The sequence below is a fragment of the Myxocyprinus asiaticus genome, chromosome 42 (genome assembly GCF_019703515.2).
Source record: "Myxocyprinus asiaticus isolate MX2 ecotype Aquarium Trade chromosome 42, UBuf_Myxa_2, whole genome shotgun sequence".
Classification (NCBI taxonomy): Eukaryota; Metazoa; Chordata; class Actinopteri; order Cypriniformes; family Catostomidae; genus Myxocyprinus; species Myxocyprinus asiaticus.
In genome coordinates this window covers 25,487,444-25,508,534 of record NC_059385.1, presented here as the reverse complement: position 1 = coordinate 25,508,534, position 21,091 = coordinate 25,487,444, and the positions used below count along the sequence as shown (strand labels likewise).

The 21,091-nt window shown below is 36.8% G+C and overlaps 1 protein-coding gene across 4 annotated transcripts in view; it reads left to right on the top strand.

Moving 5' to 3' along the window:
- The first annotated feature begins 627 nt into the window (after nucleotides 1-627).
- Nucleotides 628-21,091, top strand: part of LOC127432382 (ADP-ribosylation factor-like protein 15) — a 108,303-nt gene continuing 87,839 nt past the window's right edge. For 3 of the 4 annotated variants that reach the window (XM_051683376.1, XM_051683378.1, XM_051683377.1), the window contains exon 1: nucleotides 628-1,189. In XM_051683376.1, the coding sequence (XP_051539336.1) occupies nucleotides 1,082-1,189 (108 nt within the window). In that variant the 5' untranslated portion in view covers nucleotides 628-1,081. The remainder of the gene's footprint in view (nucleotides 1,190-21,091) is intronic. The other variant, XM_051683375.1, reaches the window with a different exon arrangement.

Sequence of the window (21,091 nt, the reverse complement as noted above, 5' to 3'; positions counted from 1 at the left end):
AAATGATAAGATGTGCCATGAACTCAGCTGTATTTTACTACAGTCATGATAATGCCGTTTATACCCACAGGTCAAAAGTTGCTTGAAAACTTCTTGTTATACTTAAACATAATGCAGTACTGATTGATGGTAATTTGTGAGTTCAAATTGAATTGGTCTAGTAAAGATTAATTTAAAAACATTAAAAGTATTATTATCATTGTGTTTTAATTTATTTTCTTCATAAATACAGTGTTCAGTCTACTTTTCCATGTTGTGGACTTGCATATACTTCTAATTATTTGTCCTGTATCCTTAAAATCGAACTGAGCATCGTTTGCATTGTGTTGCTAATAAATTATTCCTGGTCTGTCATTTTAAGCAGGACACGTTCCTTTGGACATATGATCTCAGATTACGCAACATACAAAAATATTCTTGAAAAACAATGTGTTACTTAACCAGTAGAGGTCACCATCAAACTAATATTTGGCACCGTTAGTTCCTTGTCACGTGTTGACAAAGAGCCTGTTGCCTCAGCTTCGAAGCGATCTACTATCACGTGACAGAGGTACAGACGTATGCAAAACTAGCACGTACACTTGACCACAAAAGTGAAACGCTTTCATAACGTGAAATAGACTGAAATAAGTCGGTTGTTCATAACGGTTGATATTGCACACCTAAATGAAGAAAGAAATTCCTCCGGCGTCGGATGAATGAACTTACGTACACAAGTAATATTAAGCGTGAACCATGACGTCACGTCGAAGTCTTGATGCTCGACCCTCTGTGGCTCGCGATCACACAACAAACAGCGCCTCTCTCCGCCCACACCATTAAACTATATCACACTCGCCGTACAGTGCGCGCGGATCGAAATATGAGGAGACACCGACTTAAAAAACAAACAAAGTAATGTGTCTGAATGTATAAGAAGCCTGAATCTTCATAACAGGATTTGTTTTAGTCACATAACCGTACGTGGGACTCTCATCACACACCGAGGATTGCATAGCTAACCCTGCTAGCCTCTTTATTCACATCTATTATATTTCACATCGGACAGGCGGGGAATCCAAAGCCTAAACGAGCCTTTTGAATGCATTCAATCAACACTAACGTTTCATTTCATAGTCGCCTTAACTCAGAATTTCTGCTTTCCGGGGATAAGAGCAAGAAGCTATCGAGGAATTACATGGATTATCTGGTACAATATTCTTCTATTTATTCTTATTTGAAGATAGAGCCTAAAGCCTATTGAATCAGGTGTTTTCAGATTGACGTCCTGTTTTTAGTGTTCCCACAAGAAATCAACCCAGTCGATGTTGTTCTTGAATACCTTTGTTTTATACTTGCTAAACAAATGTGTCAGAATCTCTTGATAAATATACTTTCTGTATAGGTTATGAGGTCACTCATATAGGTTGTCAACCTGTCAGTGTGTTTTGCTTACAAACAAACGTAAGAGGTTGGTGTCCAAATACAGGTCTGGCAGTTCTTAACACTGTTAGAGGAAGAGCTTTGCCGTTATAACAACAATTTTGGCTTCTGGAGGATAAAGTCTGCTGTTTTTTTAATATGTGAAGGCTGTTGTTTTTAGTTATGAAAATTGTAAACAAAATATGTATCCTGTCAGCTAAGCATACGGTGTTTCACATTAGATGGAAACTAGTTTACAAGGTGCTGGAAGTTATTTTAACAGTTCTAGAACAAAAAAGACAAGCACATACACCCAGAGACACTTGGAGACCACTGCATGTTCATGTCAATGCAGTTTGATGTCCGCAAACCTGAACAGTTACACTGACCTTGAATAGGTACTGTGACGTTAGTTGTGAAAAGCAACGGTAGCAAAATAGCATACTCAAACTGACAACAGTCAAACTGACTGCGGCCAATAACTCTCCTCATCTGGATGAACTGTACTCCGACGGTTGAATAGCAAGAACAGACACATGTTCTTGTTACATTTTGTTGTTGTTGTACGATTAGCTTATTTTACCTTTTAAAAGTATTATTGTTATTATTATTATTATTATATGTATATTTTTTGTTGCAGTATCCGTGTCAAATGATTTGCCTATTATATTACACAGGACTCAACAATAATGAGTGTTTTAAATGTAAATTTAGTAAAAGAAAAATTTTTTTTTTTTGTTTGGCAGGAAGAAATTTCTTTATATTTATTAGCCTATTTAATGTTGAATTTTCTTTAAAAAAAAAAAAAATTGGCCTACAAGTAATGTTTTATGTTTTTAATTTACAAAGCACTGATTTGTTTATAATTTTCATCCTGACTGGTGCTCTCAAGACTATTTTAAGTAATAGGTAAAAATAATGATTTTCCTATGCATCGTAATCTTCATATGAACAATCTCGATATCGATTCTTAAATCCCAAGACTGATCTTGTTCTCTATGCGCAACCCGCTACTACAATGAGAGGGAATTGCAACCAAATTTTGCACTAACATTTTTTGTGATGAGCCATTGGGTGGTAAATTTTCAGATTTCACTCACCAGTGATTGCGTAGTAATTAGGGCTGGGTGATATGTAAAAATAATTTTATCGATAATCGCCTTAATGTCACGATATATGATTATATAGTCAACCCCCTGCCGAGGGTTTTGTGCTTTTTTGATTTTGCTTTAAAAATGTAGTTCATTTATTGAAACACGAAAAACATAAACAAAATACATTTCTAAATTCAAATAGCACTTTAAGCTAAACTAAAAAAGAAATAAAAAACAAACTGATCAGAAAAATCTTATATAACCACCTCCCCAAATCCAAACATTTACCGTTTCCAACTGCCCCATTTGCCATCATGCAAGTATCCGTAAATGACATCAGTTGGAAAATTACTAATAGCCTACAGATTAAGAACTAAAGACAATAATAAATTGAAAGACAATAATAATCATAATAAATAAGCCTAATAAATTCCCTTGTGTTCCCAAAATAATGCTGTCAAATGTGTGTTCTTATCTTATTTGTGTTTATATTGCGTTACAGTTAATGCTGCCTAAAGAAAAGAAAATAGAACTCAGTTTTAGGTTCAAGGTGAACATTTATGTATTACTTTATGATTTAATCACTTTCGTCTTTGTTTCTTTAATACAAAGATATACACTGGCAGCCAAAAGTTTGGAATAATGTACAGATTTTGCTGTTTTGGAAGGAAATTGTTACTTTAATTCACCAAAGTGGCATTCAGCTGATCACAAAGTATAGGCAGGACATTACTGATCTAAAAAACTGCACCATCATTATTTGAAAAAAGTCATTTTTGATCAAATCTAGACAGGCCCCATTTCCAGCAGCCATCACTCCAACACCTTATCCTTGAGTAATCATGCTAAATTGCTAATTTGGTACTAGAAAATCACTTGCCATTATATCAAACACAGTTGAAAGATATTTGGTTTGTTAAATGAAGCTTAACGTTGTCTTCGTGTTTGTTTTTGAGTTGCCACAGTATGCAATAGACCGGCATGTCTTAAGGTCAATATTAGGTCAAAAATGGAAAAAAAGAAACAGCTTTCTGTAGAAACATGCCAGTCAATCATTGTTTTGAGGAATGAAGGCTTTATAATGCTTGAAATTGCCCAAAAACTGAAGATTTCTTACAAAGGTGTACACTACAGTCTTCAAAGACAAAGGACAACTGGCTCTAACAAGGACAGAAAGAGATGTGGAAGGTCAGATGTACAACTAAACAAGAGGATAAGTACATCAGAGTCTCTGTTTTGAGAAATAGACACCTCACATGTCCTCAGCTGACAGCTTCATTGAATTCTACCTGCTCAACACCAGTTTCATGTACAACAGTAAAGAGAAGACTCAGGGGTGCAGGCCTTATGGGAAGAATTGCAAAGAAAAAGCCACTTTTGAAACAGAAAAACAAAAAGAAAAGTTAGAGTGGGCAAAGAAACATAGACATTGGACAACAGATAATGGGAAAAGAGTGTTATGGATCTTAACCCCATTGAGCTTTTGTGGGATCAACTAGACTGTAAGGTGCGTGAGAAGTGCCCGACACGACAGCCACATCTATGGCAAGTGCTACAGGAAGCGTGGGGTGAAATGTCACCTGAGTAGCTGGACAAACTGACAGCTAGAATGCAAAGATGTCAATGCTGCATGTGGAGGATTTTTTGATGAGAACTCTTTGAAGTAGTTTAAAAAGTTCTGAATTTTTTTTTTCAAATTGTAAAAGTAATTTTTCACGTTATTAATGTCCTGACTATACATTGTGATCAGTTGAATGTCAGTTCGGTGAATAAAAGTACCAATTTCTTTCCATAAGAGCAAAATCTGTACATTATTCCAAACTTTTAGCTGCCAGTGTGTATTACTGAATCCTGCAGAGTTGTGTTCACAATGCATGCTAACCACGTGGAAATAACTACACTCACAGCACCTCCTGAGATGATCGGAGATAATTTGCAGCATTCTCATAGACGACATTATTCTTGCAAACAGTTTTCAGATGAATGAAACAGAGAAAAAAAGAGTGAAAACTCTTTACATGCGCTTGTTCCACGAGACTGCATGCCCCTGAAAAAAAACAGTGAATCAGACACAAGCATTGATGGGGTTTTTTTTTTATTTTTTTTATTTTTTATTTTTTTAAATATAATAAATTGTGTTTCTTCAAGTGCATGTCTTTGTGACTAACAGCATTTCTTGTCATGTGTCACTCCGAGACATCTTATAGGTCTCCCGCCTGTTGCGGGTAGATGAGCAAAATTACCCGTGCATGAAATACATTTGGACGAGGAGCCTGTGAACTGGATTCAGCCTCATCGCATTTTGCGGGTGGAGGGTGCTAGTTTCACTTCCTGGGCTACTGTTTAACATATTTGGTGACTTCCCAGATCTATGGTTTTGCCATTTCCCGATATTGTCAATTATCATCTGCCAATGAGCGTCGCAGTCGGCATTGGGATCTTTGTAAGACATCGCCGATATCCGATAACATTGTCCTATCGCCCAGCCCTAGTAGTAATGTGGGGAAGAAGTTCAGCAGCGAGATCTTTTCACTGTGTGCTGTGAGTAAAAGTTTGATTTGACCTGTTCTGTCACCATGTAATGGGTCCAAAGATGAGGTCCATGCAATCCATTTTTCACTGAATAATGTCTCTTTTAATACCGTTTCTGTTCTTGTCAGTTGTTAATCAAAAACAACAAAAAAGAAAAATCTAATTCTAATCATGCATGCACGGATGAGGGAAAGCCAGAAATCTTCTGTACTGAGATAACAACCTCCATGTTTTTTACCATAAGAGAGAGGACAACGGTCAACTAGCGTGTTACGACAGTAAATCACCATTTGCTGATACCATAAAAAAGAATGGGGAGAGCTAACTGAAACCTACCTGTCACCTGACATCTACATTGTTTGTATTTTCTTTTATAAAACGGCAATTTTGTCAGGATAATCTCCACTCATAGTTCTATCCAAAAGGATTTTTTAGTGTAAAACATGTTGAAGATTAGTGGACAGGTGGTCAGTTCATTAAGTGATGAGCTGTTTCCTCACAAAAGCAGTTTATTCAGCACATTCAAACATCTCCTCCATAGACATCCATTAAAAAAACAAAAACCTGCCTCTTGTCTCCTTGCCAGTGCACTGCCCATTGAATGACTATGGGATCGTCGCGTTGTAGGATCGAGAGCTTGTCAAACGGAATTGAATCGGGAAATTTGAATCAGGACCAAGCCTAATATTAACCTACTTGATAACATTGGTGACATTTAAATCAGCAAAATTCACAAGAATATTCAGTACGAAATTCTTTTACAAGGCATAAAAACACGTATTTGATCAAGCAATGTTAGATGGATCAAGTATGCAGTAATGGCCCAACAGGACAAATGACAGTTCAATCAATTGTCCCAAAACTCTCTTGCTTGTTTGGGCTATGAGGCCATGCTTATTGTTGAGCCCTGTTTCCTTTCTGACAATTACAGTTTCACCAGTATGCTCTACTGTAATGTTTGTGGTGCTTCACAGTATAATGGAATTTAATTCCATTGCCAGGAAACTTCTTGCACATTTGGTGCTTTGATACTTGACTTTAACATATGCAGCAGGGTCACTGGGGTGTCTCCTTTGGGATGTCCCATCAGGATTCTCAAAAATAGCACAGTTCCCTTAAGAAATAGAGCTGAAAAAGAACTGGAAGTGCTGGCAATGGGTGGATTAGGAGCATGCTTGATTATGTAGCCAAAGTATTTTTGTCCAGACAAATCCCACTTTTGACTTTGAGAGGACAAGAGGCTGTTTTCAGACTCCCTTTCTCATTAGGTTCAGGTTTTTCTACAGTTGGTAGATCATAAAATGGAAGGGCCCTTTAACTTGTACCTCTTGAGGGTTAGACCTACTTTGATTTCAGTAGAAAGTGAAAACTTGGGCTGGTTTTAAACAAACCACATTTGCACACTAACATGAGTGTGTCTTTAGTAATTAACAGGTTGTACTCAACTGTAAACAGTTTGGACATTCTGTTCATCTACTTGGAAAAAAAGGTTTTAGCGTCAAACAAATAACATAATATCCAAATGCCTCCCGCTTTTTAGGGGGACAAGGCAGGGGTACCCTCTGTCCCCCCTGCTTTTTGATGTTGCTACCGAACCCCTTGCAATTATGCTAAGGAATACAGTGGCTTAACTGGAATACATAAGGAGGGACATGTGCATAAGCTTTCGTAATATGCGGACGATCTCCTTCACTTCTTGTCCAATCCAAATCTCTCTATACCGATAGCCCTAAAAATTATTTCAGATTTTGGGAGTGTGTCAGGTTACAAAATTAATTTAACTAAGAGTCTTCTTTTCCCTATTAATGAAAGAGCATATCGAATGTCATTTCAATCTTTTCCTTTCTCAGTAGTCTTGATAAATTTCTCTACGTAGGGGTGAGGGTCACACGCAGATATGAGGATGTGGGAGGAGGAACTGGGAATAGAAATATCGGATACAGCTTGGCAATGGGCAATTCATTTGGTGCACTTGTCTTCAGTATGTATTAGACACGGGCTTCTGCAATTTAAGGTGCTCCACAGGCTCCATCTCTCTATGAGCAAGTTGGCTAAAATATATCCAGGATCAGACCCAACTTGCCCCAGATGTGGTCTAGAACCAGCAGACCTGAGTCACATGTTCTGGAGGTGCCCCAGACTAACAAAATTCTGGTCAGATGTTTTTAGAACGTTCTCACTTATATACAATAGAGATCTCAATGCCAGTCCTCTGACTTCCATCTTGGGCATAGTGCCAGAAGAAACGTAGCTTGCGCTGAATCAGTCAGAGCTCATAGCTTTTTCCACGTTATTGGCTAGATGTCTGATTCTTCTCAGTTGGGAAAAGGCAATGCCACCATCTCATAAATGCTGGGTGATAGAGGTGATGTCATATCTCAAGCTTGAACATCTTAAATATACTATCCGGGGCTCCTCTGGAAATTTCTACAGGGTCTGGCAACCTTTTCTATCTTATGTTGATTCTGAATTTCCATCTGCTAGTACAGCTAATTTTGTTACCTAACCTTCCCCCCTCTTTTTTTCCCCCCTCCTCTGTTATAAGGGATGTGTGTGTATGTGGGTAGGGGTCGGGATGTGGATATGTTTGTGAGTTTGAATTAATGTTGTAAATGTCTCTGTGTTGTATGTTGCATAATAAGAAAATCAATAAAAATATTTGAATAATAATAAAAAATGTTTTAGCATTGTGAGCTCTTGGGATTTATGGCATGTGGTTTCCCCACTCCCTTATATGGGTGGAGCTTCTTTCTTTGCCTTTGTAGTTGGCATGGAGACTACATCTTTGTTACTGCGTGTTTGGCATGTTTTTCTAGAACAGCAAATTTCCTTTGCGCTTTTTATGTACGGAGGTGTTGGTTTTCAAGTTTGATCTGACTGTTAAGGTTTCAATTTATTCCAACACACTCTCACGGCAAAATCGTCAGGATTTGTATGACTTTTCTAAATTTGGTTAATTCGTATGATATTGTGTGACTGCACTCATTTGAATTCCTAAGACTTTCACTACAGCCAATGACGTCACTGGACATCGTTTCCATCTAATACGTGACAATTACTTGCTTCCGTCACACCCAACAGCTTCCTATCATGTTTACACACTCTACTGATTGGATAATTTTAGATAAGGGTTTGGGTAAGGGCATAATATTAATAAATATGTCCTTAAAGCCTTGTGCGCGGAACTCGCGCTTACTTCCACATTATACATCTGGGAATTTTCTTAGTTTATGTGAACAACATCGTGCGAGACCGTACGAAATAGCCAACTCGTTAATTATGTATGACTTTTCATGAGATCTGGTTGATTTATTCTGTTTGGAGTCCCCATGGTTTTCCATTATTAAGGGACCTAGTGGATTCAGACCAAAATCTCAGCTCGGTTTAATTATGGAGCTGGCCTCATTCGGTCCAGGCTCTGCCTATTTAGAAATGAATGGGTGTTACAATGTTCATTGTGATGTGTTTTGGTGCCCCAACTCAGTATGGTTAATTTATGTGAGGAATCTCTGTGTATTTTCGTTTTTTGTGTGACTGGCATTTTTGGTGGCCCCCTCATTAAATAGAGGCTTTCACATGCAGCTGCCGTATTCCCTTAATCCTTCCAAGTGTTACTCATTCTATGGTCAACCAAGCTAATTTACAGCCAAAATGGCAGCTTAATGTAATGGTTAACTGAGGAACTGAGGTCAGACATCAGCAGAGAGGATGCCAGGTTATGAGTTTTTGGCCAGCTAAACATATGAAGCAGAACATAATACCTTTAAAGTCAACCTGATATCAAAATTGACAATATGTACTTTCTCAGTTCATGTTCCTGGTTTTATTGCGCATCTTATTCTAAAGAAAAACAATGTTTGTCTTCGCAATGCTCCGCCACTGAGACGACTTTCCGTTTTGGCTGATGTTACTAAGGCCAGAAACATACTTCACGGAAAAATGCTTACGTAGATGTAGAGGTCTGCACGGGCCTTAAAATGAAACCCGACCCTTACCTGAGATCGTGTGACCTGACCCAGAATGATACCGTCAGTTTATAAGCCCGAACCCGAAATCACTCACAATCTTTATAATTTCTTCTAGCAAGCACTGTTGCAGTAGGCTATATTTTATGTAACCATTTAGGCAACATTCGTAACAGTATTGAAACCGTAAACATAAAGTTTTAACAAGGCATTGCAGCCCCTCAGTACACTAGAGTAGAACGGAAAAAATGCATTGACTTACTGTTTATGCGCTGGAACTTTACTTGGTGCAGAACAATCTGGAATAATAGGAAACAATGCAACAGTCCCCTCTTTACAGCCTGAACTTGTTCAGAACGGTGAATCTTTGTGAAACCTGCGCTAAAAACAATCTAGATGCAGCGCAAAGAATGAAACAGAGCGCAGGTGTCTTGACATGCATTTTAAAAAATGTTAAGTTCTTTTTAACTTGACACAGTGTTTAAAAATTGCCGGTCCTGCACGACACTGAAGAAACAGCGAGACACGGTGCAGCAGTCAAAGAAATTCTGAATTCAACACAGTTTAATTCAGTTTTATCAAAAGGGTGTCTAAATAAATTAGTTAATTAAAACTTTAATAAAATAAAACAATTATTTTTCAACATAACATTGCACTATTTCTTTTTTTAACAGAAGTGTTTTTATACAGATCCTCTCAGCACAGTCCAAAATACAACATTGGAGACATTTTTGTCAAATAAAGTGCTGCACATCAGAGCATCACTGATGTGTGTTATTTCAATCATTTCAGTAATTGTTAATTTATTAGTAGTAGCAGTAGTCATAGTGGTGGTATTATAACAGTGAATATTACAGAACTCTACAGTAGTTATATATTTCTGTAATATTTTCTGTTTAAATGGAGCTTTCATTTTGGCATTAAAGTGAGTGAAGCCCTTTCAGTTTCTGTGTGTTGTTGACAACAGTTTCTCACCTCAGGAAAAGTAGGTCACTAGTGAAACCCCTATTTTACCTCGCCGTTGTTACTAGCTTAGGTATAAGAATGTTTGTGTATGTTGCGGCCTAATCTGATGTCTCAGGAATATTTGAAGTGTCTTTAGTGTCTAAAGAGTAATGCATCTTCTGCTTATACTTAATGGACATTTATTATCACACAGTAACTCTAGGAACATTTTGTGAGCCTGAATCAAATGGATTTTATGTTATTGGTTAGTGCTGTGCTCATACATTTTAGACTGTTATATTACAGTATAGTGTGACAAAAGTATTAGGCTGAAGATGCTAAATTATTAGGCTACATTTCTTTTTCTGATGACTGTATTTTTATGTAAAAAGTCATATTGGCTCACAGAAAAAACTGTGTCCTGGAACAATGTGTTTGAATGGTTTGTTTAACTTTCACCCTGGTGAGCATTAAAGCCTGGGTTTGAGTTTAACTGCCAAAAACAATAGAACTTGACTGTCTGTTTGAGCGAGAGAGAGAGAGAAAAAGAGCTATGGATGAGGGAATGATTCCATGATTTATTCTTATAAAGACACTTTATTGGCTGTTGGAAGCTCTGCCGTCATCTTTTTCGTCATCTTTACTCCTATCTGTTTGATTTCCTGTGATTGAAGTCTCCAAAATGGTAAGGATAATGTACAGCCAGCCGGTTTTTATCACACAATAAATCCCCGACAGGGTGATCAGGACCCCGACGCAAAGCTGAGGGGTCTTGTATCACCCTGAAGGGATTTATTTTGCTATAACAACCGACTGACTTATCCCACTTATTACACAGTTACTAACTAGAGCCCGACCAATATGGGATTTTTGAGACCGATTTTAGAGAGGGAAAATTCACAGATTAAATAAAAGAATAAATAAAAATAAAATAAATAGTTAAATAAACATCAGTATTACTGTTTAGTATCAGTCAGTTGCTGACCATTAAAATAAAGAATAAATAAAAATAAAATAAATAGCTAAATAAACATCAGTACTGTTTAGTATCAGTCAAATGCTGACCATTTAAATAAAGAATAAATAAAAATAAAATAAATAGCTAAATAAACATCAGTACTGTATGTTTAGTATCAGTCAAATGCTGACTATATTAATACTGCCGAGACAAGATATAAACGGCGGCAGTGGTGTTACACCGTATTCTGCTATACAAGTTCAGGGGAAACTTTCAACGGTGGAAAACCAGACTTTTAAATATTACATTTTATAAATGCAATGACTGGAATTGTTCGATTGAAGGGGGTACCAAACTGAATCCTGAACAAAACAGTTTGGTGAATACATGTTTACACATTAGCTTCCACTCAGCTGACGTGCTACGTGGTTAGTTAGTTAGCTATAAGCTCGTTGTCACGGAGAGTAAAATATGGACGTTGTTTATTTTACCTTCCAGCATTGTGGAACTAGGTAATAACATAGCGTGAAATCAACACTCAACAGACACAATCCACCACTGCACCGTTGTATGCTGAGCTAAAAAAGATGCTCTGATGTTTACCTTTCAATCTGCTACATTACTTACTGCACTGACAAAATATAGCTGGCTAACACAAAAAACAATAGCAAAGATAAACATGAGTGACATGGTTGTCAGGGACAGGGTTAACGTTATATTAGTTATATTGAAAAGGGAAAATGATGGGGTCATTGGTTATTAACTTTCCAGTATGTATTTCACAAACTAGTTAGCAGCTTACCGTGAAGACACACAGCTTAACTCCGCCTGTCTGCAGAGCCACCGTCAGTTCAGAGTCAGCTCTGTAAACAATGGAGTTGGAGCGCGTTCTGCTGAACAAACTACGTAATGACGGCAATTCTAAAGCATTGTTTTCTGCATTATATGTTCTGAAAAAAAGTTTTCATATCGGCGCATATCGGTAAACATATGTGCCGATACCGATATATCGGTGAAAGGCTAATATCGGACCGATATATCGGTCGTGAACTATTACTAACCAAATAAATACGTGGACATAAAATATTGATTTCCGTTGAAATTATGTAATTTGAGAAGAAAGAAATTGCTGAACAGCTGGAATCAACCTCTGCTTTGCATCGCAGTTCTGTTGGTGTTTATTTTGTGAAAAAGACCATCTGACTCCTCAAAATTCAGCCTATTGCAAGACTACTTGCTAAATAAATAAATAAATGAAACATTGATTTGAGTTAAAATTATTTTATTAGCTTACTTGTAGAGATCACACGGTGAGCTGAGAAGCAGGAAAGATGGTTTGCAGAACCCGGATGATCGTTGGATACATCTAAATCCCCGGATGTGCGGTAGTTACAGAGCAATATCGGACCTCTGGATGCCGTCATTGACCAATCAGAATCGAGTATTCCAGAGAGCCGTGTAATAATGTGAAGTAATACATTAACTAAATGGTTTAATATAAAAATGTCCTTATTGTAACCTTAAAAAAATACTTATGTAGCCCTGCTGTGGTTTTGGACTGGATTATGGACTTTGAGATAATACATCTCATCTTTGTTGCTAAAACCCATTGGTGACGTCTCTGAGCGCATGCATCAACTTTACTTATTTGCTGCATAGAGCTTCCATGGTGCAGTTAAAGTCCAATGTCAGAGATTAATTTCTGCGCTTAACATGCTTCATAATTAGCTCCAACATATTAATTCTCCATTTCTCACAGGGACTCCAGAATTAGAGCAACCTCGTCCCTCCTGGTCTTTAAACTCACAACTCTGATAAAATGGTGGGATTTGACTCAAAAGAGCTTGAGCTCTGTTAATACTCTCGAGTGGCACATCCCTGGGGTCGCCCTGATTGATTATCTGCCTGATGTTTCAGCCTGGTGGCTTTTGCACACAGTATGTCATTGGGGCAGTAGAGCACAAGTCATCTCTTCTCCAGGCCTCTTTGGATTTCCTTGCAGCAGTAAATATTCTGCCCCTTCACAGGTTACAGGTCCGTAGCTGTCAGGAGTCAGGAATGTTTCCTCTAATGTTCCTGAGAATTCCGGTTAGTGCTGTCAACAGGGCTGAGAAAATAAATTTTAATTTTTTACTGAAATATTTCCAATATTCAAATTATATTTTAATTTTAAAGACATTATTCCAGGTAGTGGTAAAAATCTCCAAGACATCTGATTTTTAAATTTACATTCTCTCCTATATATAAACCACTCAGTACAGTTATAGGGATAGTTTATTGCAAAGAACATATCTGGCTGTTAACAAATGTGTGTCAAATTATAAAGTCAGAAGATTTAGCCAGTTTATATTCTCAAATCAAATGTAAAACGCTTCAAAAGATGGTTCTGTTTTAACTTAGTGTTGCACGCAGTATCAGTGTCATAGTACTACCACAAACTCAAGCTTTATAGTACCTGTGGTACCAGATTGTTTTTCATTAAATACAGTTGATTGTACGTACCTAATGTTGCAGCGAGACGCTGGTAAGAGAGGAAGACATAGTCAACACATAACCGCCAAAGACCTCCATTTCAGGGGGATCGTTCACTCTGAATGCATCCGTATTTTTCTGTGTAAGCATTCGCTAGACGGACGTCTTTGGCCATTGTGCCGTGTCTCGCTGTTTTTTCAGCATCTCATGAAGAAACAATGAATTTTTTCAGACACTATATGAATCTGAAAGGAAATTCAGCATTTAAAACATGTTGTGAGACACCCATGTTCTGTATTATTCGTTGCACTGCGTCTGTTTTAGTCCAAGAATGTAATTCAGTGTCAGTGCTTGGCACACATCCAATAATCGAATGCTCATTTTCGCATTCGAATGTGGATTTTTGTATCTTACATTCGACGAATATTCGAATTTCGAATTTTAATTTGACAGCCCTAGTTCCGGTATCTTAGGATCGGCCACATTATGTCAACTAACTGACAAGCGGCATCTCCTATAAAAAATTCTTTGCATCGGCCCAACATGTTTACTTTTCCCTGTGTGGCGACCGGAAGCGTATTAAGTCAGCAACATGACCCTGGTTCGCAGTAATCACGTTCGCATAATCAGTGATCAGTACAGTTCCGAGCTTGCATTTTCCCCTCTAACATTACATTTTTACTCCACTGTTGGTTAGGTTTAGGTTTGGTATTTGGGGTACAATTTATAAAATATACATTCCTCTTCACTGTATTACAGCCTATACAGCTAAAAACAACTCACTTCACAACTCGCTTTTGGTGCCCCTCTATGGACATTACACCTGGAAAATGGAGCTCACACTTGCTTATATGGCCAACAACATTTACCACTTTGGCCACTTTTGCATTTTGGTAAGCACAGACTGATTTTACCTAAAGAAAAGTCAACCTACTGTTCCTGATTTCACTGTGAGATCAGTCTGCTCGACGACCTTAAGTAAGTTCTGTTGTTGTTATTGTTGTGTTTAATAGATTTTTTTTTAACTTATAGTGACAGTTTTTGTCTTTAATGTTTTGTCAGGAGGTGACCTGAAAGACCCCATGTCACCCACTGATAAAATCAACACCGATAACATCTCTCTCCATGGTCAGGGATTGTTTAATCTTTGATTTTAAGCTGTTTTCTGAAGTCTGTGGCTGATATATGGTTAGTAATGCTAATGACCTTATGAATGTAATCAAACAGATGGCAATTTCAGAGACTGGTTGGGCAATCTACATCCAAATCTCTTAACCTTGCATAATGTGGGTCATTTGTGCCCTGTCTGTCTAGTTTCAGTGATAATGATAGGTTAAATGGTGGTGTTATCAGGCTGATCTCTTAATGGATCCCTCTGAGGTCACTAGTCACAGTGACTCATGTTTATTCATCAGGCTCAAGCCCAATTTGATTTAAAGGCCATGTCAAGCCTCATTGCTTGAAAAGTGGAGCATTTATTTGGACCATAGCAGCCCACAGGCTAGTGCATCTGTTCCTAGCACTGCTCAATGTGGAGTTTTCCACAGAAGCTTTGTTTGATGCCAAGGTGTGGTGGGGAGAAATTGATTTACAGGTGTATTGTGCATCTTTCTGAATTTATTCTGCATCGAACCACAAAAAAGTCATAAACAGACTCTTAATTTTATTATTAATATTCATTTTTATTCAGAACACATAAGCAGGACAAAACATTGCAGATAAATGCTATGTGGTGTGCCACACTGCAAAGATAACATGTAGGCATGTAGGCTACCACAAAAAAAAAAAAGAAAAACAAAAAAAAAGGTGAGTTTACAGGGTGGTGTCTGTGCAAACAAAAATACATGGAAGCCTTCAGATAAGTTTAACAGCCGAGGCCAAAAAAGAGTGATCATGTTTTAAGCATAGCCACAGAATGCTCGCCGAATAACAACAACAAAGTTCTTTGTGGCTCTGATAAGGTATTTGAAATCCGCAGAGCTGCATCTGTTACTAGGTTATTATAATCTCTTATTCTATTTCTGTTGTCGGCTCAGGCATATTTTGGTTCTATTTTATGCAGAATCTTTATTCAAAATTTGTAAGCTGCACAGATCAACTCGCAAAAGATTTGTGGCCCTATACTGTTGCATAAAAATTAGATGCATTGAGAATAGTTTTGTAATTGCATCATGACTCCCTGAGTTTAAATCATATCATAAGGTGCCTAAAGATTCCCTCATACTGTAAGTACAAGATCAGGACAAGTAACTAAAATGCTATAGGTTCAAAGTCAAACCTCATCAAAATTGTGACCTTTAAGTGCTCTTTTGCAAGGTGCTTAAACCCAGGTTGCTCTAGGGTGACAATCCCTGAAAAAATGTGTCTGGTACATGACAAATTAGTAGTCATTAGTAAGTGTTGCTCAGATAGTGAATGCAAGTAGTCTGTAAAGAGCCTTGCAGCGAACTCTCCCTTAGGCTATATTTCTCGTTGTTGTGACGGTGGTTTACTGAAACCAGTTGGATGATGTTTGCAATGTCACTTTTGCACACTAAATGTCCTTAGCTTAATTTATATTCAAGGTTAAAGTGGTTGTGTCATAGCCAGCACTTCATTCTTAGTGACTATTACAATTATGCCTTATTAGCCAGTTAACCCCAGATTACTCCAGACATATGTTGCATTAAAGTTATGTTGGAACTATCGTATTTACTAGTTGAGCGCACATGAACGCCCAGATTGATCTCACAGTAAAAAAACAAACAAACAGTATGTTGACTTTTCTTTAGGTAAATTCGGTCTGTGCTTACTGAAATTTGAAACACAGCTCCCAGCGGCCAAAGCGTGTTGTTGCTTCGTGGGATTTGTTTTTAGTGACTGTCTGAACCGTCTATTTTCAAATAACAGGAGACGCCATAACCAGAGGTGTCATGCACCTAATTTATTTGAGGGGGCACCAGGGTCAACCAAACCCAACCCACCACCGCCACCATTTATGCAAAGTTCATATTTCTGCAACAAGCAGGATAATTAACAGGAAACGGTATAAAACAATCAGTAATTGTATCAGTAATGGTTGCATTCAATTGCATTTTTACATCTTCAGACAGTTTTACATCACTTTCTTGTGCTCTTGCCACTTCTTTTGTGCACATATTTTCCATACACAGCATAAGAGGCAGTGCAAAATGTGTCTCAGCTCAACAGAGAGTGAGCTGAAGCCTATCTCTAAAGAAGGTGAATATGTAGCCTTCCCCTGAATGAGGTAATTACTGTAAATGTAGTTTTCCATGTTCAGTGTAAGTTATACACTACCGGTCAAAAGTTTTGAAACACTTACTCATTCTTTATTATAATTGTTTTCACATTTTAGAATAATAGTAAAGTCATTAAAACTATGGAATAACATAAATGGAACTATGGGAATTATGTTGTGACTAAACAAAATCCAAAATAAATCAAAACTGTGTTATATTTTAGCATCTTCAAAGTAGTCACCCTTTGCCTAGAATTTGCAGACATGTACTCTTGACATTTTCTCAACCAGCTTCTTGAGGTATCACCCTGGGATGCAGGGTGACACCCCATTGGCTGCTTTTCTTTATTATTTGGTCCAAGTCATCAATTTCAAAAACTTTTGTTTTTAATTAAATTTTAGTTTTATAATGAAATTAATATGGTGGCACAATTATATTTTTGTCTACAAAACTAATTTAAAACATTTAAGCATACGCCTTCAGATCAAAAGATTTTTAAGATCATGTGAAACATTTCAGTCAAGTGTTTCAAAACTTTTGACCGGTAGTGTATGTATCTATTGGCGTTCATACCAGAGTGATATATATTAACCTTTCCATTAAGGGGCAATATTTGTCCCCTGGAGTTGTTTTTCATGGACATTTTTTACATTTTAAGAAGGCATTGTTGGGCCATCATCTGGCACAACAGTTCTAATTCATGATTCACCTTTGTGGTTTTAATAAACTATAATTGTCACATACAACAGTACATCATGAGTTATTAGGATTTAAAATGTATATATTAATTAATTACATTTCAACAACACAATGGCTAGGGATGTTTAAAATGGCATAATTTCAAAACTGACTAGTCGTGGGTTATGTCGATGATTAGTCAAAGCCCTGTATAATTAGGTTGGAGTAATTTCCATGAGACACCAATCAGATGTGTTTCTTAGACACTAAGCTTTTTTTTTTTTTTGTCCTTTATTTAACCAGGAAATAAAACTCACTGAGATTAAGAATCTCTTTTACAGAAGTGTCCTGGCTAAGAAGGCAGCCGCAGATGTTTACAGTCTTAAATAACATATAACGATACAAATACAAATAAAAAATACATTCTCAAAGAAGTTAAAAGAGAAAAAAATTATTTAAAAACATTTGCAAGTTTATACGTCTTTCTCGAATAAGATATTTAAAAGTACACATTGACACCAGCCTTTTTATCTTTAAATCATTTTGTAGAGTGTTCCAATCAGGGGGCAGCATACCGAAAAGCTTGTTTCCCTAGTTCTGTTCGAACAAATGGAACCGAAGGGGTATAACAATTCTGAGAGTGTAAGGAATACTTCACTGCAATTTTCTGTTGGGTAAGAGAACAGAGATATGATGGCAATAAGCCCAAAACTGATTTATAAATGAACAGATACCAGTGCTTTAGTCTACGTGTGGACAAAGAGTGCCAACTGACCCTATTATATAACTCACAATGGTGAGTAATAAAGTTACAATTTGTTATAAATCTAAGTGCACCATGATAAATAGTGTCTAATTAATGTAAAAGATAGGATGGTGCAGATTTATACAAAACATCTCCATAATCAAGCACAGGCAGAAAAGTAGCTGAGACTAGTTTCTATTTTGCATCAAATGAAAAACAAGACTTATTTTTGAAGAAAAAACCTAGCTTAACCTTGAGTTTTGTCCCTAACTGATTTAAATGATACTTAAAAGATAATGATTCATCAAGTATAAAACCAAGATATTTATATTCAGATATGCAAAGTGTGAAGAGATGCTAGATTTGTTGTTGATTTCTTTGAGTTTGAGAAAAATATGGCTTTAGTTTTATCAGCATTTAAAACAAGTTTTAAGCTATAAAGCCTTTGTTGCACAACATCAAATGCAGACTGTAGCTGACACACAGCTTGATGTATAGTGGGAGCACAACAATAAATAACAGTGTCAGTGGCATAGAAATGAAAACTACAATTTATAATATCAAAATCAAGGCAATTAGTATAAATAGTAAAAAGTAGTGGCCCCAGAACAGGCCCCTGAGGAACACCCTTGGTGATCTGTAAAGGTGTTCTGTCATTTAAATAGTTTGGTAGGGATGCACCGATCCGATACCTGGATCAGTATTGGCTCCGGTACTGATGTTTTTAGATGGATCGGGTATCGGTCCGACGAGCCCGATCCAGGAATGTTCGTTCCTGTCAAGCTCCAAAAATGACATAAAAGGACCATAAAACACCATTGAAGTGGTTCATATGACTCATGCATTTTATTCAAAGCTACTTGAAGACATGCGATAGCTCTGTGAATCACAAAAGGCTGTGTTTAATAAGTAAATATATAATATGCATGTGCAGCGCCAGCACGTTATTGAATGGTGCTGCTCTGTTCACACACACACACACACACACACACACACACACACACACACTCGCGGCTATTTTTAGTCTTCACGCATTGCTCAACATTTGAGCGCTACTCACGAACAACATCTCAGATGTAGATGCTCAATAGTTCGGTTCACTTATAATATGCATTTAGAACGGCACCGGAGGTGCATTTGACCAGAATTTGAATAAGAAGCGAATTAAGCTACTGTGAGCTTGCCTACAAACAGACACATACAGGACTTCCTGGAGAGTTCAGAATGTCAAAATAAAAGCCATATGGTTTTAAAGTTAAAGGTGCACAATTGAAATATATTACTGTTGTATTTAAAATTCTAAAAGTTAATAAAAATAATAATAATGTATTTATTATTATTATTATTATTATTTGTTTACAAATTCTAACAACATTTAAGTTTAATGGGTTCCAAAAAATAACTGTGTGAATTAAAAATGGACTGATATCTTACAACTAAATGTAACAAAAAAAAGAGATCCTTTAAAGTCCAGATACAAGTTGTGTTTTTTGAAAAAAATAAAAAAAAAGCCTTCTTTTCTATTAAACACTTAGACTGGAATTACTGTTAATTTTGCTGCAGCATTATCCAGTAGACTAGTTAACAATATAGTTTTTCTTAATAGTTTGTACATTTATATTGATATAAGGTCTGTGTGTCTTTACATATAATTAGCATCACACAGTGAGGTATAGATATTCTAAACTGATTATGAAAAAAAAGTGTCAGTGTCGGCTAGGGGTGCATCCCTAGTTATCGGATAGTCCTATATTTTTAAGTCATGATCGACAGTATCGAAGGCTTTAGATAAATAGATAAAAAGTGATGCACAATGATGTCCCTTATCAAGGGCCTCGATGATGTCATTCATGACCTTCATAGCAGCTGTAGTGGTACTGTGTTTTTTCCTAAAGCCTGACTGGTTAACAGATAAAATATTATTTTCAGATAAATACAAAGACAATTGTTCACTGATAAGAGTTTCTAAAACCTTTGAAAGGACGCAGAGTTTAGAAATGGGTCTATAGTTATCCAATTTAGTAGGATCACCACCTTTTAACAAAGGAATAACAAAGGCAGATTTCCACATCTTTGGGATTTCATTTGAGTATAAGGAAAGATTAAAGATATATGTTAATGGAGAAGAAATAAAGTCAGCTGCTAATTTTATAAATAAAGGTTCTTATTTATCTGGACCAGCTGACTTGTATGTACTAGATGTGTATCTAGTAATTTGAGAGCTGTTTGAACCTCATGGATGGTAAACTGTCGAAAACTCTCCATAGTCAATATCTGATTTCATATCAGTGATTTTAAGTGCCTGAAATAGAGATCCAGCATCAACAAAGTGCTTATTAAAACAATCAAGCACTTGTGCCTTATCCAAAATGTTGGTGAGGTTGTTCATTATACATGGTGGAAGCACTGTAGTCTTTAAGGAATCAATATTTTTCCAAAATGTCATTGGTTTATGTAAATTCAATGTTGTTTCAGTAAGGAAATATTCAGCTTTTATGCACATTTATTTTGTAATTGTCTAAAATAGAGCCAATCTGATTGAAGATCAGAGCGCCTAGCCCTGGCCCATGCAACATCACGCTCATAAAGCAAATTAGGTAATATGGATGAGAACCAGGGATTGTCCCGACCTTTAACTCTATATTTTTTAAATGGAGCATGCTTATTGATAATGGTAGTAAACCAATCATAAAAATATTTCCAGGCACACTCAACATCTGGGATCAGAAATGTCTTCTCCCAATCAAACCGAGCAAGATTGTGAAAAAAGCCTTGTTCACTAAATTGAGACATGCATCGTCTTAAGATAATACAAGGTTTTATTTTGGGTAACTTTGCGTTTCTAACTGTGGCGACAGCACAATGGTCACTAATATCATGTGCATAAACAGATGCTGTTGAATAATTATGTGGAGCATTTGTAAAAATAAGATATAAGTGATGATTTTTCTGGATTTTTTAAGTTAAGTCTGGTAGATGTATCTACTAATTGTGAAATATTACTGGTGTCACAGAATAATTTAATTTCATCAGACAATGGCTGCAGCCAGTTCCAGTTAAAA